This window comes from Ascaphus truei, chromosome 4, assembly GCF_040206685.1.
Source record: "Ascaphus truei isolate aAscTru1 chromosome 4, aAscTru1.hap1, whole genome shotgun sequence".
NCBI lineage: Eukaryota > Metazoa > Chordata > Amphibia > Anura > Ascaphidae > Ascaphus > Ascaphus truei.
In genome coordinates this window covers 276,377,896-276,400,451 of record NC_134486.1, presented here as the reverse complement: position 1 = coordinate 276,400,451, position 22,556 = coordinate 276,377,896, and the positions used below count along the sequence as shown (strand labels likewise).

At 41.3% G+C, this 22,556-nt stretch overlaps 1 protein-coding gene across 1 annotated transcript; it reads left to right on the top strand.

Moving 5' to 3' along the window:
- The first annotated feature begins 463 nt into the window (after positions 1–463).
- Positions 464–21,266, top strand: CCNC (cyclin C). The gene is made up of 12 exons (XM_075597521.1): positions 464–667; positions 3,609–3,715; positions 6,249–6,333; positions 6,971–7,040; positions 9,159–9,210; positions 9,505–9,560; positions 11,281–11,316; positions 12,117–12,208; positions 14,687–14,754; positions 18,801–18,880; positions 19,105–19,223; positions 20,172–21,266. Exons 1-12 carry the CDS (start codon positions 636–638, stop codon positions 20,224–20,226), a joined length of 852 nt encoding a protein of 283 aa, XP_075453636.1. The 5' UTR covers positions 464–635; the 3' UTR covers positions 20,227–21,266.
- Positions 21,267–22,556: the final 1,290 nt, after the last annotated feature.

Here is a 22,556-nt window from a genome sequence, read left to right as displayed (position 1 = left end):
CAATGCAAGACAATGGAAGTTTTAGAAATCTCCCACATTTCATCCCCATACTCCCTGAGAGAAGATCTCAAATATTGGCCAGTGTGAGAGGTATATAAATGAGTGGATGGGTGCACCTCTTACACATTATCCACCACGTCAATTTAAAAATCATAAATCTCACTTGCATCATTAACTTCTAAAGTTCAAGGACCCCCCAGAAAGATGAAGGTGACTCTAGACTAAATATGCTGTTTTGCCCATGAAAAAGTGACTACTCTAGACTCCAGGTGCTTAATAGATTAAATGTGCCTTCTGTTTATAAACACATACAGAGATCCCATGCATAGAGGACAGTTGGGGACATTCATTCACAACCACAATTCAAAAACGACATTCTCCTTGTCTCCACTTCCTCATTTTGTTACGTGATTGGTTAAAAGCAGAAGGGGGTGTAGCATTGGTTCCGGATCACTTTGTTTCTCGGTCGGAGCTATTTCCACGCTGCACCCCGGCTCTCTCCAAGCTGCTGCTCTCTCGGTTGTCATAGAACACCGAACCGTGGCTCATTGTGACGTGTCTGCGACGTCACGGTCCCAGCGCCCTGCTGATTGTTACGTGCAGCCGGTGTCACGATCAGCGCGTCGGGCTCTTTGATGGCGGGTAACTTCTGGCAGAGCTCTCACTAGTAAGTACACTTCTTCAATCTTCCCCCTGCTGCAGAGAGGAGGGGAGCTGCTCCCCCGCCATCTTTAATGCTCCCAGTTATTTCCTTAGCGGAAGGCTGGGTAGTGGCCTCCCCTCTCAGTAATTCCTGAAGGTAGTGGGGAGCTGGGATACCTGCAAAATGCACAAGCAGTGCAGTTAGACCACAATGTTTCTTACATGGACTGGAAACAAATAATAGACTCAGGAGATGAGTTTAATCTGCTGCCCAGCTCTTAATGTTAAATATTTGTTCTATTCTCTCCCTTTTTTAAATACTTTCCTTTTTTATTCCAGTGAAGTCAATGGAAGTGTTTTATTATATGTGTAATATCTCCTGCATTTCCATGGCAGATTTCCCTGAAAGGAGCTTTCATATGTTGTCAAGTATGGAGATTGTGTGTATGCTGTACCTGCCAACGGACGCCACCTCACCAGTGTAATAATGACCCAGACCTTTGCTTTAGTGTAGTGGAGTAAGATCTGAAGAAAGCTTGGCTGGGATCATTATCATAGTGTGACCTTAGGTTAGTTGTAATGTATATAATAAGGTCAACATGCAAGGAAAATGTCAGAAAACTGTTGATTTTATAGTAGAAAATGTTGTTTTTTTTTACCATGCATTGCGGGTACAAACATGCACATTTGTTTCTGTTTGTGGGTAATGATTTTACGACGATAAGAATCATTAAAAAGTGAAACTCTTTATTATAAAAATCAATAAGAGAAATATGTTGACAGCTGCTTACTGATTTGGACTATCACTATGACCTCCTTTTATTGATAAGCATTATTATTGTTGAATATTTTTTTAAGTTCAAAATGCACTCGATCTGAGCATTCATTGAGTTCTACTACATTATCAGTGAGCCATGGTTACTTTTAAAACGTACAATATTCCAGTAGCAAATAGGAGCAATATACAGTATGCACTGAAGAACATATTACTGTTATTATTTATTTTTATATAAAATGTTTTACCAGGAAGTAATACATTGAGTTATCTCTCGTTTTCAAGTATGTCCTGGACATAGTTAATATGACAAATAATACATGGTTACAAATACAGTTACATAAATGAACAGGGTATACATTATATACAATACATTGCATGCACAGCTGTTATCGGTTGCATACTAGGCATCAGCATACTGTATTTCTCCAATCTAACTTGAAATGGAAGTACGTTACTGCTATGAAATTCACACAGTAAATACTGATGATACAGTAATAAGGTGCTACCAACACGGACAATACTTATTTTACAAAAGACTCTTTTCAACTTATAAAACAGTAAAGTGCTTTGCTCGTGGTGTTATAATTCTGTGGATCAAAGATGCAATCACATGTATTTTAATATCTTTCACACGTCCCCTAACCAAGGGGTTCTCCACTTCAGTCCTCAAGACCCCTCCAACAGGTCAGGTTCTCAGGATATCTGTGCTTCAGCACAGGTGACTCTGAGGCATCTGGGTTGCAACAGGGACTGATTGAGCTGCATTAGATGCTATCTCAGGTGTGTAAGGGCATTAGTTATTCCTATAACCTGCTGTGGCTCCCTGAGGGGAGGTTTGGGAACCTTTAGCCTAGGAGTTCCCAACTCCAGCCCTCAAGAACCCCCAACCTGTCAGGTTTTAAGGTTATCCCTTCTTCAGCACAGGTGGCTCAGTCATTTTGATTGAGCCAGCGGTGCTGAAGCAGGGATAACTCTAAAACGTGACCTGTTGGGGGCTTTGCGGACTGGAGTTGAGAGCCACTGTTCTACCCTTAAGCTTTCACCTACTGCGCATTTTTAGCCTTTTAGTGCCCTATTTATATATGAGTCAGCACGCTACGCGGGAGGCCCTTGTGACGTACTCTGTTTGTCATGGTTTCTAGCAGTCCTTTTTTTTTTTTCCTAGGAGAGAGATCGATCTCTCACACCTTACAGTAAGCTCACCTGCATAGTATGTGTTTTGGAGAGGGTTTTCAGTCATCAGAGAAAGTGAATAAAGGCATCGGCTTCTGATTTTATCACTAAACTGATCCCTTCAGATTTGCTTTTAAAGCGTTATTTCTGAAGCTGTGAAGCCGGACAGGTCCACCGCAGGCCTGCCATACTTTGCTAATGGAGCAGAGACTGGAGGTAGAGCTAGTGTCTGACAGTTATACATTGTGTGGCCATATGTTAAACTCCCTAAAAGCGCTACAGGCATACCCCGGTTTAAGGACACTCACTTTAAGTACACTCGCGAGTAAGGACATATCGCCCAATAGGCAAACGGCAGCTCACGCATGCGCCTGTCAGCACGTCCTGAACAGCAATACCGGCTCCCTACCTGCACCGAAGCTGTGCGCAAGCGGAGAGACTATAGAGCCTGTTACACATGCGTTATTTACACCAGTTATGCACGTATAGGACGATTGCAGTACAGTACATGCATCAATAAGTGGGGAAAGGTAGTGCTTCACTTTAAGTACATTTTCGCTTTACATACATGCTCCGGTCCCATTGCGTACGTTAATGCGGGGTATGCCTGTATATGACATTACAATAAAATCATCCCTAGCTGATTTGGTGAGTGTTCTATTGTGCAAACCTAGTACCATACACCTGCAAAACGAACACCAGTGTCTTCAAAGAAGAAGGAAATCCCTGTGGTCCGTCTTTGAATGATCTGGTACTGTTTTTGCACTAAAAATGCACATAATCTTTACCTGGAGACTCTGAAAATGAGTACCAGATATTAAATCTTTGGACAATACCGAACCTACATAGTTCTGTGTTACAGAATTACATCAACTATTAACCACATACCAATAATTACATACAATAACAAATGGCAAAACTGCTAAAATACATAAATAAATGATGTCAGCTGTTTGCAGGGACCTGTCTCACATTCACACCACGCCTGTTAAAAACTGTATTCTTTGTTTTCCAGTTTACAATGGATTTTGGATAAACAAGATTTATTAAAAGAACGACAAAAGGACTTGAAATTCTTGACTGAAGAAGAGTATTGGAAACTACAGATATTTTTTACAAATGGTAATATATGGATTGCCTACCTGGGAAGAATGGAAGACTTTTGTTACATTTCCACCTTGTATTGATGTAGAACAGAAGGAGTTTGTGGGTTAATCCTTAAACCTGTAGATAATAATCAGAGCATAAAGCGTGAGCCTGGCTAAGGCTGCGCTTATAGTGACAGCGACGCCGTGTCAAAACAAATGTATTGACGCCGCCACGTGCGCTTATAGTAGGAGAGGCGCAATGGCTTGGTCGGGATCGCTGGAAGTCACTTCAATTTGATTTTTCCAGCAACTGCAGCTTGACGTCGCCGGCACTATAAGCTCAGCCTTAAACTTATGATGCTGCAACTTTGTATTGGCTGCCAGTTGCCATATTGTTCTTCTGGGCAAGTATTCTTGCTCAGAAAGTGCAACGTTCAATCTACTGGCCACCAGTGGAGTCCTGGAGGCAGTAATATTAACAAACCCCATCCCCAGATGATAGGAACATTATATTTTAAGTTTTTAGTAAAATAAAGAAGAATTAGCCTAGCTCATACATGGGAAAGCTATAGCATTCAAGTAATATGGGTGTCGCTAGAATTTAAACATACGCCAGGGTTGTCGCTATGTAAAGGTTGAGACATCACCTAGATGCAGCCCCTTAAATGGACAATCCCTCCTAGGACCAACGCGAAGTAATTCTTAAGATTTGCCTCCAATTTAGTGTCCAATTAACCGCTGTTTTTAATTTTAAGATCCCTTCTTAATTATGCGCCTTTAGGGACCAGATGTTAATCGAACTACTATAAGCAAGAACCCTTGCATTTGCAACATATATATATTTTCTGGGGCCGTGGCTGCAATTGCTGCATTATTGATGCACAGACGCTACCTGGCATTGCTTGCAATTCTGAAGACTAGAACAAGGTTCTGCAGTGGATGGGAAACTGTTTCTTGTGGGAGAGTTAATGTATTTGGCATGTGTGACAATGTACGGCTGCCACTTCACATTGTGGAAAGGTTGGCACTTATTTAGCCTGATCTAGAGCCCAAGATGCACTTTCGAACAGCTATCCCTCCAATGATCAAACTCCTGGCACCACAGCATGTTTTACTGCAGGGTAATTTCAGGCGACAGCAGCTCTCCTCTCCACGCATGTTCCAAACCTGCTTTCCTCTCACCAAGCAATTCAAGGGGGCGGATGTTTTGTCGAATGTTTAAAAAAAAAAAAAAATCTCTCCCTCTCTCTCTCTCCCCTCTCTCTCTCTCCCCTCTCTCTCTCTCCCCTCTCTCTCTCCCCTCTCTCTCTCCCCTCTCTCTCTCCCCTCTCTCTCCTCTCTCTCGCTCCGGGGACGCCTACTTCTGGAGATGCTTGCGAAATAGGTGCCAGTAGCCGCTCTCCCCGGCAAGCAGGGTTCACAATATGTCTGCTGTTCCTATTGGCCCGCAGGCTGGGAAATAACTGAAGCCGTGATGTCGTCGGTGCGACTTCCTATTGGCCCATGTGATGCGGGTGCTTCAAACCTTAAAACCCTGTTTGCTGAGAGAGCAGCACCTCCTTTGCAGGAAAGTATCTCCGGAAGTAGGGAACCCCCGGAGCTGAAATGAACGGGGTTCAGCTCTGGAGACCCCCTGCTTCAATTCTATATTAAAAAAAGTTTTAGAAAAAATGTCTGCCTTGGATGGCTCCTTTGAAGCCGGTATTGAGCGCATTGCTGTCTAGAAGTAGGATTTATCACATTACCTTCTATTATTGCGGAACATGTACAAATTGCACATAGCCAATGGCGCTAACCTAAGACCTCATCCTGCTTTAAGATCAGCTACTGCAGATCTAACCTAGTTGGTGCCTAGCTCAATTGTGTCGGGGTTCCAGAAATGGCCACCGCTGTTTTGGGGGTTACGTCTCAACTCTAAATTGTGCTTGAAGTGTGCAAGCTGGTGCCTCGGCTGAAGGCAATGTAGCGCAGACGCGCTGGGCCTTTAGTAATTGCAACACTTGAATATTGCTGTTGGAAGGTATTCTCCATAAACGACATCGCTTCATCTGCTACAAGGTAGGGAGCGATGCGCTGTAGAGGCCAGTGGCAGGATGTTCAATACGTCCTCTAGTGTTTCCACGATTTGTAATTGTTGTCCTACCATTGGGTTCTTGGCTAATTTTCCAGTTCTGTCGCCACGGGAACCAACACTCCCCATTTTTCACCCGGGCTTGTGACCGGCATTGGCTGGGTTAAATATTGCTGTTGCTAAGGCAGAACAGTGAGGTGATCGCCACATTGTATGCAGAGTATAGTCTGAAGGTTTCCCTTGCTGGCAGCAGCTGCTGTGACCCAATGCCACCACTTCCATAAGCATGAACCTTCATAACTCTGAGGGCTTATCCATACGTACACTTTCTGCCTGAAGTGCAATACATTACAGCTGGATCTAGGACTGTTGCACGTTACAGAATATATGGGCCATATTGAAATGGTTCTTGCTCCCTGTTCTGTTCTCGGGCATATCCCAAGCCAACAAACCCCTCTGGGGGTCGACACTCATGTTTCCAATTTTCCTTTTGCAGTCATCCAAGCTTTAGGAGAGCACCTTAAACTAAGACAGCAAGTCATTGCCACTGCCACTGTTTACTTTAAAAGGTTTTATGCCAGGTAAGTTGGCTGATGATTTATTTATTATTGGTAACACTTTTAGTACAATCATTGTATGATCTGTGACAATGGAGTAAAGCAGGAATTGGAACCTGTGGAAAACATGCAAATATATTCTGTTTTTTTTACCGCCTAATGCCATTTTCACTTTACAGCAACTATTTAGAAAGTCACATCCAATTCCTCTTTTGAAACAGGCTCTGACACGCACCTTATTGAGCTCTGCCCTTTGGCAACAAAGTATAACAAATTGATCAGTTGCTGTGTTTCAAATAGCAGACTGTCTATAGTTCTTAAAGCCGCAATAATGTGTTACTTTTAGTAATATAGTGTTACATATCGGCTGCAGCATTTCAGACTGCAGCACAGAGTTAGAAGTCATTCATTTTGTTGGGCACACAATCAGGCTTGTTACAGATTTATAACAAGAGCACTAAATGATTGCCATTTTAGGTAAGAATGAAGAATTATACATTGTCACATGCTTTTACATATAAAAATAAGGGGAAAAGGGGGGGTTGACAAGCACAGTGTTACCTGGACATTTATTTTTTAGCCTTCAGATGAATGTTGCAGTGTCAGCCAATAAAAATACACTTCATTTTGGCCTTTTGTTCATCTCTTCTTTTTGTTTTAGGTATTCTTTAAAAAGTATAGATCCTGTTCTAATGGCACCAACGTGCGTATTTTTGGCATCCAAAGTAGAGGTAAGATTGGGTATTACTATTTATTTTTAACATGTTAATGTATATTTAACGTAGTGGTAATACGCTGATACAGTAAGAGATTAAAGACATTTAGTGCAACTGCATACTAATCCCAATAGATAGTATCAGAGCAAAAAACTCCAGAATCCGGTGCTCTAAAGTTTCTCACCAGTCTTTAAACAGAGGAATAGTTCTGCTGTGTACTCAAATGTTGTTGCTCTCAAAGAGTATGCCACAAGAAAGCAATCAGTGAACAAACTGGGCAAACCATACAATATGAAGAGATGAGTACATCCCTATAAACATGCATTTATACACAAAGTAATAGAAAATTAAAAACAAATCAAACTCAGTCTATCTTCATAGACGGCCATGCATTGTGTGTATATATAATAAATCTATTTAAGTCTATTTAATATTATGTGGAATACATATGTATTAAGACCAGAATTCTTGAAAACCTAGTCAGTACCAAACATAAGTCTATATAACCTAATATCACAGTGCATATGAAATTGGAAACCTTTTATCTGATTTGCTTTCTTGTGGCATACTCCCTTTCACTCACACACCAACATCTGTCAGAGATCACAATCACTAATGTGATTGGTAGAAATCTGAGGGAGGTCTTAGGGATATGCTATAAGAATGTCAGTCAGTAATTACCTGTTACTCTTTGATAAAGCACCCTGCTTGTGAAACGCGTTAGAGTGACTGTATCAGTACTTTTTCTGTCCATGTTTTTAATATAAATCCTTTTGATTCACTTATCCCACGACTGACGCTGTGCACCGGTTCTTTCCTACCTGGGAGTTTTCATGCATACTAATCCCAGTCTTGGGGTTGAATTTTGCATAGGCAAGTCAGGGTTTTAGGTTGAATCTAACTTCTTTTGTATTGTATGTCTTTATTTATATAGCGCCAAAAGTGTACTCAGCGCTTCACAAAGAATACAGTACAGGGAATTAAAATGATACAATAAGTGCAGCAAAATCAGACAATAGGAAATCCCTGCCCCAAAGAGCTTACAATCTAAGAGGTATGGTGGGAGACTTACAGAGACAGCAGGTGAGGGAATAAGTGCTGTGTATGGCAGTGCTTGGCCACAATGGGTGGTAGGAGTGGCTGAGTGTGGGACAGTAACCATGAGTGCAGGCTGTTGGGATGCTTAACTTGTGGGGTGAGTTTTAAGGTTAGTCAGTATTAAATCAGAAGGTTAACACCATTTACAGGGGAAGAGATGGCAGGCTGCATGGGTGGTATCAGGTGTGAGTCTTGGTTCAGGCTTATGGTAGATACCCAGCAGCAGGAAGGAGTAGATAGAGGGTGTGAATAGAGGATTTGTGTGGGTGCTTTTTATTGAGGGGTAAAGAAGTTGTTGGGAGAGAGGTGTATAAATAATGGCGCAGTGGGGAAATTGGAGAGAACAGAGACGTTCACAAAGTAGTGAGGAAACAGTAAGCAAAAAAAGCAATAGGGATGGCATGGTGGAGATGCAGGAGGAGACAGTCCAGGTTATTGGAGGATAGGAAGAGTACAAAGAATCAGAGCATTTAGAAAATCAAGTTCTCACAGCTGCAGAGTTGTTGTTGTGCAGAGTCCAGATCTTCACCTCCAATATCAACTCCAAAATTAACTCCAGACACTTTCAATGTTACACTTTAAAATGTTGCACAGCCACTTTACTTTATCAAACCTGGCAAGCCGTAAAATTGTTTTGTAAATCAGTTGGTGATTGTGATTTTGATTCGGGAAATTATTTATAGATCTAGTAGTAATAATTTGCATCCCTTTGATATTCATTAAGACTGGGTTGATTTTAATGCTGGAAGAGCCTCCCTTTCCAGGTTTCTCAAGTACTAAATGGCTTCTGACTCTATATACAGGGGTTTAAGTGATGCATAGAATATTGGGGCATTGGTAAACCTCTTCCAGAGTTCGGCCATTCACACATTTAACCCAGTTTAACAACATAATCCAGAGCTGGTTTGTTCTGAACATACTGAATGATCTTCAATATGCTTCATTGCTGTTCTGCAATCTGCACAGCAGATAGACGGGACAGGTCCAGGTATATATCACTTGATTTATGTACTTGTCTCTGTCTCTGCTTTTCAGGAGTTTGGTGTTGTTTCAAACACAAGGTTAATCTCTGCTGCTACATCTGTATGTAAGTATGAAATGTTCAAGGGTCAAAAGTAACATTGCAACTGGAAGATATTGCTCCATTTATTATTTTATTTACATGTGTATGTCTATCCTCATCTCTATCCTCTCATCTCTAGCCTCATCTCTATGGCTAGTCTACAATGGAATCCTGTCTTATTAGTAACTCTAGTGGTATTTTTGTTTATTATGATGTCACCTGCAGACTTGGGTGTAGTTGTACTGTACTACAACGATTTAATATTTGTTATAATTATTCCTTTTTTTTTTTTTCTCCCCACTCCCCGCCACCCCCCAGTAAAAACTAGGTTTTCTTATGCATTTCCAAAGGAGTTCCCTTATAGGATGAACCATGTAAGTAAATAGAAATGTATTTTTTTTTTTTTTTTAAACACCTGTAACATACTCCTGTCTACAAGAGAAACCATTGAACATAATGAGGAGAAAATCACTTTAATACCATAGCTATATACAGTGTTCGACAAACCTATACATTTGCTCGCCCCGGGCGAGTGGATTTAACCCCCGGGCGAGTAAATATTGGCCCAAGCAGCACACGTTTGGTACTAGGTGGCGAGTAGATTTTTTTGTGTGGCGAGTAGATTTTTTGGTGATTTGTCAACCACTGGCTATATATATATTTTAATAAAGCAATTATTGCTCTGTTCTAATTACAATATACAGACTGATTCATTCAGCCATAACATGGAATGGAAAAACTAGAGAATTGTTTTCTTTACTAAAAAAAATGTTTTCATTTAGTGAGCTAGTCGTTTACAAACGACCTGTTGCTTTTTTTTTGTGTATGTAAGTTTCAGTACTTTGCGGTGGAAGGTATTGTATAGATGCAAGAATTGGTGCACAACTCCCGAGAACCGCATGCGGGGTAAAGAAAAAACAGAAATAATGCAATTCTGTGTGATACAATGTGTTCTGTTAGGCAGAAGGGTAATAGATGCATGCGGTTTCTGTGAATTGTGCACCAATTCTTGCATCTATACTACTGTAAGACCTTGTGGAGGGTCTTTGCTATGGAGAAGCACATCACAGCCTGATAAGTGGGAAGCAATAAAAATGTCATATACAACCCCTTAACAGTCAACTATTTATTACATTATCACTTGGCACGTTTGTATTTTAAAGACTGATGCACTTTGTTTTTTTGTTTTTGAAGGAATTGTATAACCTTATTTGGTGTGTGTGTGTTTGACCTTGGGGTTATTAAAGGGTTACATCCCTCACAGTCCACACCAGACCTGCAGTGAAAGTGGGCTGCACTTAATAAACTGCATTACAAAACTAATCACCGCTTAGTACTGTTGTTGAACATGAATCTGCCACTGATTTGTCATTTTTTGGTTTAGGAAACAAATCGCTAACAAATTGATAACATGCCACGTTGCAAACTGGTGTAATTTGAATACTGAAAACGACTGTTCCTTAAATATCTCTGTTCTCATTCATATGGAGTGGTTGAATTGCGGTTGTGTGATCGGGAACCTTGGCAGCCTTTGTTCATGGCTACCTGTGAAATTGCTTAAATGTAAAGGAATATTAGACTCTGCCTGGTAATTAATACTGTACTGTGAAAATATGTATGTTGCAACTGTGAAATGTCTTGGGTCAGTGCATTCTTCCACAAACTGAGTAGGCCTACTGATTAACCCTCCTTAATAATAAATGGGTAAATTTCCTAATTCTGTAACTCTCTAGTTGTGACTTGTTCTAATATGGTTTAATGATTTGGATTAGTCCACAGTTTACGTGTGTGTGTGTGTGTGTTTGTGTCTGTGTGTGTGTGTGTGTGTTCTGCAATTCCAACTATCTACATGATGATTTTTTTTATTACATTACATTTCTGCAGCCAGGGGATTAGGCAACTGCGTCGTGGGGTATATCTCCCCCCCCCCCGATCTAGTGGTGACTGCCATTGCCGGCTAACGTCCTCAACAAAAAGTTAGAAATACCAACTTTCACTAGCGGCGACCCTCTGCTCTCAGATGGGCTGGAAACGCTATATGTATGTTCTTTTGATATCTACTAACCTGCTTATTTTCATTTTTTGTAATTACAGATACTGGAATGTGAATTCTACCTATTAGAATTAATGGTAGGTAATGTTGGTTCTACTTTAGAAACAATGGCATTTGTGTATAGATTTGCGTGGGTGTGTAACTCTCTTCCAGTACTGGAAGGGCTCGCAAAGCTGTGTTCTGCCGTTGTAGTTCAGAAGTCCTTGTTGGAGAACTTCCATTACACTTTAACGTGCGCTTACAACATGCCATTCATTTTTACTAGAGTACAAGGGAGATATTAAAGGACAATGTCATCACTTAAATGTACATTAAGTAAAAGGACCTAGAATTGGCAAATACCCTGAAAACCCCATTCCTGTCAAATTTCCTCTTCCCACATGCAGGGAATACACCAAGGCAATAATAGCACCTCTATGCTTGTGCCTTCTACACCCAAACAGATAGGCCCATACTCATTAAAGTGTGTTAAGCTTTAGCATGTCTTTACTCCTGTTCATTTGCATGGGAGTTGGGGTGTGCTGAAGCGTAGCACCCTTTAGTTAATATGGGCCATGGTATTTCTGACTAGATTATTCAAAGCGATGTACATTATTTGTATGTATTTTTTTACAATCAACAATAGACCATAAAGTGCTGGGATATAGTTATCATTAACATTTACAGGTCTGTTCAGTGGTCTGTACCCCAAAAATGTAATCTAATGTGAGTTATTTGAGTTTATATTTCTATACACTATCAAAAACAAGAGTTGTTCTGCAGGTATCACATTTGTTCTACACTGGGATATGGTCTCCACAACATAGAGACATAGAGAAGAATAATTTATTTCATGAAACTATTTTGTAATTTTTTATTTCTCTGTATGTATTTACAGGATTGTTGTTTGATCGTATATCACCCCTATAGACCACTTCTCCAATACGTACAAGACATGGGACAGGAAGATATGCTGCTTCCACTAGCATGGTAACTGCATTCCCAGGGACTGTTGTATAGCACAATAAGGGTATTTCAAGCTCCTTTTCTCAGATAAGCAAAGGCTAACAGCCGTTGTGAGGGGCTATTATCCACTTCACATCTATAAAATGTGAAAGGAACTTGTTGAAAGGAGCTATCAAGTCTAGAGATTCTTGTTACAATGGAATACTATATATATTATATATATATATATATATATATATATATATATATATTTCGACAAACCTATACATTTGCTCGCCCCGGGCGAGTGGATTTAACCCCCGGGCTAGTAAATATTGGCCCAAGCAGCACACGTTTGGTACTAGGTGGTGAGTAGATTTTTTTTGTGTGGCGAGTAGATTTTTTGGTGATTTGTCAACCACTGGATATAGATATATATATCACCACAATTATTAAGGTTATGGTGGGTAAAAAAAGTGACAAAAACCCTCCACAGTAAAGCATAAAGCAACTGAACATACAGTAATATTTACCGTTGAGAGATATAGAGATATATTTATTTTGGGGGGGAAACCTATAAACATCCCATTCTATTCTACATGAAGCACCTTCTGCTCTGCACTTACATGAATGCTAGTATTTTGTGCATTGGTGGGCAAAAGCCGGCCCAGGGGCTCTTCCTGTGACCCCCAACTGTTGGCTGCTCGGCAGCCTGCTCTCTCCCCACTGTAGAGATGTTGCTGGTGTGGATAGTAGCTTCTCCCCACTCCCTCAGCTGCTTAATGACTGTACACTTATAAGTACTGTACTGCTCACTGCCCTCCTGTGTTCATCACTAGTTCCCTATTTAAGGAGATGAGCTGGACAGTGTTGGCTAACACGCTGGCAGTAAGCAGCTGACCATAGGGAGCGCAAAGAAGCTGGAACAACCCTTGTGTGTGTGTGTGTGTGTGTGTGTGTGTGTGTGTGTGTGTGTGTCTGTGTGTGTCCCTTTGAGTATATCACGTTCCATACAACTGATGTTGAGCCTGCAATGCTGTATGTTACAAAGCGATGTGTCAATCAGTGGCTTCTTGAACACTAAGCCGTTCAAAGGCTGTCATTTCAGTCTTGCTCTTCATTCACTGATATGCATTATTGCCAACAGCGGTGACATTTGTCATGCCGGCTTTGCAGTCTCACTAGAGAAGTCAATGTATTAGTAAACCTAATGAATGACTTCTCTCCATGTTTAACATGCATACATACATACATACATACATACATACATACATACATACATACATACATACATACATACATACATACATACATACATACATACATACATACATACATACATTCATACATACATACATACTAAACATAGTCAGCATGCAAGTTAGCTGGTAGTGGTGGTACAGTATTTGGATTTTATAATAAAAAATCGCCTCAAATTGCCTTTGCTGTTTGTGTTTACAATTGTAGGTTTAATGCCTTGTCTGGTGGAGAATAAAATAGAAACAGTCCGCACTCCAGAGGTCTTGAAAAACATGTGAACGTTTTAATGTAGGCTCAAAGTGTTGGTCATTCCTTGACAAAGGTCCAAGGAAGGACTGAAACGTTGATCCTACATTTAACTTTCACATGTATTTCAAGACCTCTTAAGTGCGGGCTGTTTCTATTTTATCTGCATGCTGTGATCTGTGGCTGTCTCAGCACCCGAGGCAGTTTGCAGTGTTTATACTGTGAATGCTCCTTTGAAATCACCATTGTGCTATAAAGTGTCTAACACCAACAGTAGTTAAATGGATTGCAATATTGCTATGTGAATTATTTGCTTATTTAATTTGTAGTTTTTTTTATCAACGCTGAACTTTTGCCTTTAGATCATATCCATATGGCCCAGTGGGAGTGTGTACTTTTTTTTTTTTTTCCCCATTCCCTCCAATAATGTAACAAGTTATTGAATTACAAATAATGTATGCACAATTTTTCAGAACTGGAAAAGTAGATAAACTGGATATTGAGGAGGAGGTTAAATGACAGGATTAATGACATTGAAAATCTGGATGACTTGAATTCAGCCGAACATATACAGTATGGCGAGACTTTAAGATTGCGGTCCATCGATAATGTTCTCCCCCCCCCCCCCCCCCTCCACCTTTGCTGATATTTAACCTCATCTTCCTCATACAACTGTTCAATTTAAGCACTACAGCTTTGTAGCCTTGAATAAACATAGTTCGTTTGGAGATTTAAAAAAAAAAAAAAGCGCATACATTATTTGTAATTCAACAACCTGTGACATTGGTAGTGCGTGAATACTTCTGCAAACCACTGTTTTTATCCCTCGGTCTCTGCTGCATGTAGTTAATCTGCAGAGCACTATCCCCCCTATATACAGTACCACACAGACCCTGCAGCACTGAAAGAAAAGAAATGACATTGCAAGGTTCTGATGATATTTTACCTGTTCTGCCACAACAGAAGATCAGAGTGGCTAATACTGTTCTTATTTGTGTCTTCTTTTTTTTTTTTCAGGAGGATAGTAAATGACACATATCGTACAGATCTTTGTCTGCTGTACCCCCCTTTCATGATTGCTTTAGGTGGGTATGTCTTCCTCTATTCCCCTATTTCTGCAGCTAACTGAACAGTCTCGTCCAAGTTCATTGAGATTTTCAAACGTTATAAGCCTAATGTAAAATATTATTATCACTGATCCTTGTTATTGTATTTGCATTTCTATGTTACAATACCTCGTTGCTTTGAACCCTTTAGCTGACTGGACAAAGCTACCTCTGAAAAGTGGTCAATTAAATATATACCACTTATTGTGTATTTACAATTCTGAGTATTGTTACAGCTCTTACCTAATATTTTCACACAATTATTCAAAAGTTTATTAAAAGTGTTCCGTGTGTTATATTTTTTTTTATTTGTATACATCTAAGTTTTTATTGTTGTTTAAGACCATAATAACTATACAGGTATTGCCCTTTAATGAAATCCCTAAAACACTTTAATTTAGTCACCGTTTCCGTTCATATCTCATTTTGCTAACAGAAGGTTTTTCAAGGTAGAGAGATGCCTTGGGCTACGGCTGTGACCTCACTCGCATGAAGCGGGTGCGTTTAGCGTCCATGTTGGACGTGCCGTGGGGGGCGTCACAGAGTTGGTTCACCCTCATTTGGTGAACCGCTCATGTGACCTGCGTGTCGCGCCAAGAAATCAGTTTCAACTGATTACTTGCGCAACGCGCGCCCCCTCCTGCTTGCATCTGCGCGGTCTATGGGTGCGATCGTGCCTTTAGGCAATGTGATCGCGCCCCGTGCGGACGCCTCCGCGCGGTCTGCAGCAGTGTAGGCCTGCCCTTACACTCGCATTAGGGATCTGTTGATTTTTATGTAGATCCGCTACACATGCACGGCATATATGTATGTATGTATGTCTTTATTTGTATAGCGCCATAAAATGTACATAGCGCTTCACAGTAGTAATACATGTCATATAAATAGCAAATATAAATAACACATCATGGGAATAAGTGCTTCAGACATACTGTAAAAGTAACATTAAGGAAGGAGTCCCTGCTCCGAGGAGCTTACAATCTAATTGGTAGGTAGGGAGAACGTACAGAGACAGTAGGAGGGAATACTAGTAAGTGCGTCTGCAGGAGGCCAAGCTTTGTGTCATGTGTCCATGATTATCCAGTGCTACTCATATGCTTCTTTAAGCAGATGTGTCTTAAGGTGGGTCTTAAAGGTGGATAGCGAGGGGGCTAGTCGGGTATTGAGGGGAAGAGCATTCCAGAGGTGTGGGGCAGAAAGTGAGAAAGGTTTAAGGCGGGAGAGAGCTTTAGATACAAAGGGGGTAGAAAGAAGACATCCTTGAGAAGAACGCAAGAGTCGTGATGGTGCATAGCGAGAAATTAGGGCTGAGATGTAATGAGGGGCAGAAGAATGTAAAGCTTTAAAAGTGAGCAGTAGAATTGAGTGTGAGATACGCGATTTAATCGGAAGCCAGGAGAGTGATTTCAGCAGGGGAGACGCTGAGACAGATTTAGGAAAGAGTAGAGTGATTCTGGCAGCAGTGTTTAGGATAGATTGTAGGGGAGACAGGTGAGAGGTAGGAAGGCCGGACAGCAGGAGGTTGCAGTAATCGAGACGTGAGAGAATGAGGGCCTGAGTCAGAGTTTTAGCAGTTGAGTAACAGAGGAAAGGGCGTATCTTTGTGATATTGCGGAGGAAAAAGCGACAAGTTTTAGAAACGTTTTGAATATGAGAGGAGAATGAGAGAGAGGAATCAAGTGTGACCCCTAGGCAGCGTGCTTGGGCTACTGGGTGAATGATCGTATTTCCAATAGCAATGTGGAAGGATGTAGTAGGGCCAGGTTTGGGAGGTAGTATAAGGAGCTCTGTTTTTGCCATGTTAAGTTTCAGTCGGCGGATGGCCATCCAGGATGATATTCCAGAGAGGCATTCAGAAACTTTGGTCTGTATAGCAGGTGTAAGGTCAGGGGTTGAAAGGTAAATTTGTGTGTCGTCAGCATAGAGGTGATATTTAAACCCAAAAGATGTGATTAGGTCACCTAGAGAGAGTGTGTAGAGAGAAAAGAGAAGGGGTCCCAGGACAGAGCCCTGGGGTACCCCCACAGAGAGATCAATAGAGGAGGAGGAGGTGTTAGCAAAAGAGACACTGAAGGTACGATGGGAGAGGTAAGAGGAGATCCAGGATAAAGCTTTGTTCCGAATACCAAGAGTATGGAGAATGTGAAGGAGAAGAGGGTGGTCCACGGTGTCGAATGCTGCAGAGAGGTCGAGTAATATGAGCAGAGTGTAATGACCTCTGTCTTTGGCAGCGTGGAGGTCGTCAGTTATTTTAGTGAGGGCTGTTTCAGTAGAGTGAGCAGTGCGGAAGCCAGATTGTAGAGGGTCTAGTACAGAATAGGTGTTGAGAAAGTGTAGCAATCGAGAGAATACAAGACGTTCAAGGAGTTTGGAGGCAAAAGGCAGGAGGGAGACAGGTCGATAGTTAGAAGGACAGGTAGGGTCAAGCTTGCTGTTTTTGAGTAATGGTATAACGGTTGCATGCTTGAAGGATGAAGGAAAGGTACCAGAGTAGAGGGAAGAGTTAAAGATCTGTGTGAGCATAGGGATTATAGAAGGAGCAAGAGGTTTTAGGAGATGGGAGGGAATGGGGTCAAGTGGGCAAGTGGTAGAGGGCGAAGAGGAGATCAGCAGTGATACATCCTCCTCCGAGATAGCAGAAAAAGAGTCAAGAAAGACAGGAGGAGAGTTGGGAAGCATTGTGGGATGGGAGGAGGCAACAGATGGGATGTTCTGCCGTATGGACTCCACCTTTTTCTTAAAAAAGTCAGCAAAGTCCTGAGGTGATATGGATGAAGAAGAGGAGGCAGCTGAGGGTGGTCTGAGTAGAGAGTCAAAGACAGAAAAGAGACGGCGTGGGTTAGACTTGTGTGTGTTGATTAGTGATGAAAAGTAGGTTTGTTTAGCCTGAAAGAGGGCAGAGTTGAAACAGGATAGCATAAATTTGTAGTGAATGAAGTCTGCGAGCGTATGAGATTTCCTCCAGAGGCGTTCAGAGGAACGAGTGGAGGAACGCAGCATGCGTGTGTGGGAGTTTAGCCAGGGTCTGGGGTTAGAAGGGCGAGGACGGCAGAGAGAAAGTGGGGCATGAAGATCAAGAGAGGAAGATAAGGCAGAGTTGTAGTTCCTGACCAGGTTGTCAGGGTCTGAAGTGGAACTGAGAGAGGAGAGGGAGGAGCGTAAAGTGGAATCAAGAGCTGGTAGGTTAATAGAGTGCAGGTTTCTGCAAAAACGAGGGCGAGATGGAGATGGAGATGGAGAGAAGCGAGAGAGAGAAAATGAGATGAGGTGATGGTCAGAGAGAGGAAAAGGGGAAATGGAGAAGTCGGAGAGAGAGAAGTTTTTAGTGAAAACCAGGTCTAAGTAGTGGCCATCCTTGTGGGTGCTGGCTGCAGTCCACTGTTGAAGGCCAAAAGAAGAGGTTAGAGAAAGAAAGCGGGAAGCCCAAGGGAGAGAGGGGTCATCAATGTGGCAATTGAAGTCCCCAAGGAGAAGAACAGGGGAGTCTGAGGAGAGAAAGAAAGAGAGCCAGGATTCAAAGTGAGAGAGAAAGGCAGAAGGGGGATGAGTAGAGGAAGGTGGGCGATAGATGACCGCCACATGGACCGGGAGAGGAGAGAAGATCTGGACTGTGTGAGCCTCGAAGGAGGGAAAAGCAAGAGAGGGGGGAATAGAAACTGTTCTGTAACGGCAGAGAGAGGAGAGCAGGAGCCCCACGCCTCCACCCCTGCCATCAGGGCGTGGAGTGTGGGAGAAGGAAAGGCCACCGTAGGAGAGGGCAGCTTCCAGAGCAGAGTCAGACTGAGTGAGCCAGGTCTCAGTTATAGCAAAGAGAAGCAGGGAGTGAGAGAGAAAGAAGTCATGCACAGAGAGGAACTTGTTAGAGAGGGAGCGAGCATTCCAAAGTGCACAGGAGAAAGGGAGAGAGGACGGAGTCAACACCGTGACCAGCATGCAGCAGTAGGTGTGCACTTATTCTTTACGGAGGGAAATGACTTAATAACACCCTGCTCTCAACATTTATATATATTATTGTTTTTTTGTAGCTTGCCTGCACGTGGCTTGTGTTGTTCAGCAGAAGGACGCACGTCAGTGGTTTGCTGAACTTTCAGTAGATATGGAAAAGGTATTTTTCTGATTTGTTCTTTTGTAGGTGTTACTTAACACTTTTTTTTTTATTTTTAACTTCATGGTAATAAAATGTGTCGCACTGGAAAGAGTGTAGAACATTCTCTCACAAGACACATAGCCGTGGAAGCGGCATTGTCACACCTGCATCTTTATTTATTGTATGTTATGTTCAGCCATTTCATGTATTTTTTATTTTTTTCCCCCTCTCCTTGTGATCAGATCTTGGAAATTATCAGAGTTATCCTCAAACTCTATGAGCAGTGGAAGAATTTTGATGAGCGGAAGGAAATGGCTGCTATCCTTAGTAAAATGCCCAAACCCAAGCCGCCACCTAACAGGTAAAGCACACACTTGCTGCTTGCTGTGTAACCTCACAACTTCTATATAGTGCCTGCACATACAAAGCAAGTTTGGATTACAATCTGAATATAATGTATGCATTATTCATTTAATCATGCCTTCTTTTTTTTTTTTTTTTTTTTTTTTTTAGTTAAACAAAAGTATATCTTTGGGTAACCAGTATGAAGTGGCAAAATAGGGGCAATGGATTTATTTATCAAATGTTTTACCAGGAAGTAATACATTAAGAGTTACCTCTTGTTTTCAAGTATGTGAATGGATGAAATGGTTATTAATGTTGATCATTTGTACATTTTATAGTGTACTCTTCTGTGAATAACCTTCACGGCTGTTCTTCTGTTCTCACTATCCATTTTCTTTTCTTTCTCTTCTCCCTTCCCCACCACCTCCACACTCTTAGGGGCTTATTCATTCAACTGCAGTAGTAACGATTGGGGCACTATTGCGCAGAAACTCCCATTGATTGAAATGGGAGTTTCTGCGCAATAGTGCCCCAATCAACACTATCACAGTTTAATGAATATCCCTCATAGTGCCTTATTCTACAAATGTCATGCAACAGGTCTGGTAGTTTTCGGTTGGAAATACTCATAGGCTTGGATCTTGTGCCAACAAACGGCCGAAACGTCTATCCGTGTGAGATATTCATATATACACAAACACGCTCCTTTTTTGCTTTAGCACCTCTCTGCCCCCACCTCTGTATTCTCTGTCTCTCCTCAATACCCACTTCCTAATTTCTATTCCTCTGCACCCCGCACACTGGTTCTGCCTTCACACCTATACCAGAAGCTTATTTTTAAGGTTCGAAATCATGATTTTAAACACGATAGCCTCTTCATCATTGAAGACATTTCTAAATTGTTTTATACTGTTAGAAATTGGCATGTGTGACACGTTGCATTCCTTTCTTTTCCTCTCCACAGTGACGGAGAACAGGGACCTAACGGAAGCCAAAACAATAGTTATAGCCAATCCTGAAACATTCCACGGATCCAGTAATGGACCAAACTGGATCAAGGCAATTTACCCGAACCTTTGCTGGACTAGTATTCTTAACATGCTGAGAACAAGAGACTGGTTTACTTCTCCAAGCTTAAAAGAGGACATTATTTCGAGCCTTTCTTGTCAAAGGTCTATGTATTTTAATGTGTGGATTAAACGCTGTTCATGAGACTCCATTGAGCTGAAGGATGGCGCATTGTTTGTCTGCTTGAATGGGATTCTAAAAATGTATTTCCACATCAAAATGAACTTAAAAAAAATAATTTTATTTTTATGTTTGAAAATGCATTAAAAATGAAATAAGGACATTTGTATGTTTACTTCTGTCATAGCTTGTTTTTTTTTTCTTTGTAATTCTGAAACTGAAGTCTGTGTATGTTCTGTTTTACAGGGATAAAGCTGTAGCTTTTATACAAAAATGTTCACAGTACTGTAAAATCTCTGAATGCTTATTGCATGAATTCTACCCCTTTGTGTCAGTTAATCTGTGCACAGGGATGTTAATGACCAGTGGTGGCTCTGAGTGTTTTTGTGTGTATGATCTGTACTAGTGTTTGAAATCTGTAGTCTGGGAGTTGTAAGCTATATTCTGGGGAACCTTTAACACCAGGCAATATATTCCCGCTGGTTAGCACAACTACATACACTATCTCCCTAGCATTCGGCTTCCCTGAAGTAAGCACAAGGGGGATTTGTGACTATCCTGTTATGCATAGAGTTGTGTTTGAGGCTCTTCTCTCTGGTCATGCAAGTGGGTTATAACAGAATATTGTCCTAGTGCAGGGCCCGGAGTACCAGCAGTAGGAGGAGAATGCAACGCACCTTTAAAAATGTATCTTTAAAACCACTGTACCCAAAACCGGGGTTGGTTGTTAGAAAACAGGAACCACAGGAACCACATTTAAAAACAGAAATATTTTTGTTCTAATAAACATGTTTTTCAAAATAAAAATGTTTTTTTTCTCTCCCCCACCCCCTCTACTCCCATGAACAAAATTAAGACCTTACAAAATCTGCATATTTTGTTTTTCTTTACTGTGCCGACAAGCCTTTACATTGAACTGCAATCTTCACTTTTTATATAACATTTTGAACATCCGTTATGAAACTAATACTGTAGTATGTGTGCTCCTTAGGCTACGCGTATAGTGCCGGTGAGGTCGGGCAGCGGTCGCTGGAAAAATGAAATTGAGATGACTTCCAGCAATTGGGACCAAGCCGTCGCTCCGTCGCGTCGCGCTTACTATAAGCGCACGCGCCGGCGGCATTGCATTTGTTTTGACGCGTCATCGCCGGCACTATAAGCGCAGCCTTAGACTTCACACCATATATTTTTTCGTTTGCTTTTAGCAACTAAACCATTTGGATACCCAGTATCATGTAACATTTTTCAGAAGGTGTGAACTTTTGTTATGAACTGATGTATAGCAATCTGTCTACACCTGCTCAATCAGTATGGGATGTAAACCGATGTGGCGTGTCTCCAGTTCTGGTATTATTTGAATGATATAACTAAATGCTAAATAAAACATACCTGATTATTAATACAAACCAAATAAGATCTCTGGTTCCCTCAACTAATCTGCAGTGCCGATTAAAGTTTAGTTTCTGTGATATTAGTTGGCACATGATGTAGTGTCACTTGTTAAAGGGCTGGAGGCACACAAACTGCTCTCCCATGCAGGAGGTGTGGGTTCTGCAGAATGCGAGTCCCGTTGGAAGTTTTCAGGATTGTTTCAATGATAAAAGGCTTGCGTTTCTCTTGTAGCCTTATTGTTTTGTTCACTAGAGAAATCGCCGTCATGAATCCTTTGAAGTTGCTCACTTTGGCCTGTATTAAACATGTTTAAGAGCAATATGCAGTCTTCCTTGTGCTTCAAGAAAAGATCTGTTTCATTCAAATGAATAGGATTAAGATATCAAGAAATGGGTAAGGGGCACCACAGCATATGAATAAGGTAATTTGCTTCTCCAGAGCAGGGAGAGGTGTCCTTATTATACATCTGCTCTGTATAATCCCAGGGCCATTCTACAACAGGTAGCATATCACAATTAAAGCACTAATAGAGAGCCCATGATAACTATGTTTGGTTTCAGTCGACAATCACTGTAGTTTCCTGGGATGGGAAGCTGCATAATGTGAACCTTGTATCCTATTCTCATAGTATTACTGTTGCCAGTAATAATGATCAGCTGGAGACCAGAAACGTTATTTGAAGTGGCCTTCATTTTTTTGTTCAACAGCAGTGCAACTAAGCTTAATTTCAATAGCTATCCTTCAATGCATAGACTTAAATTGATGAAAA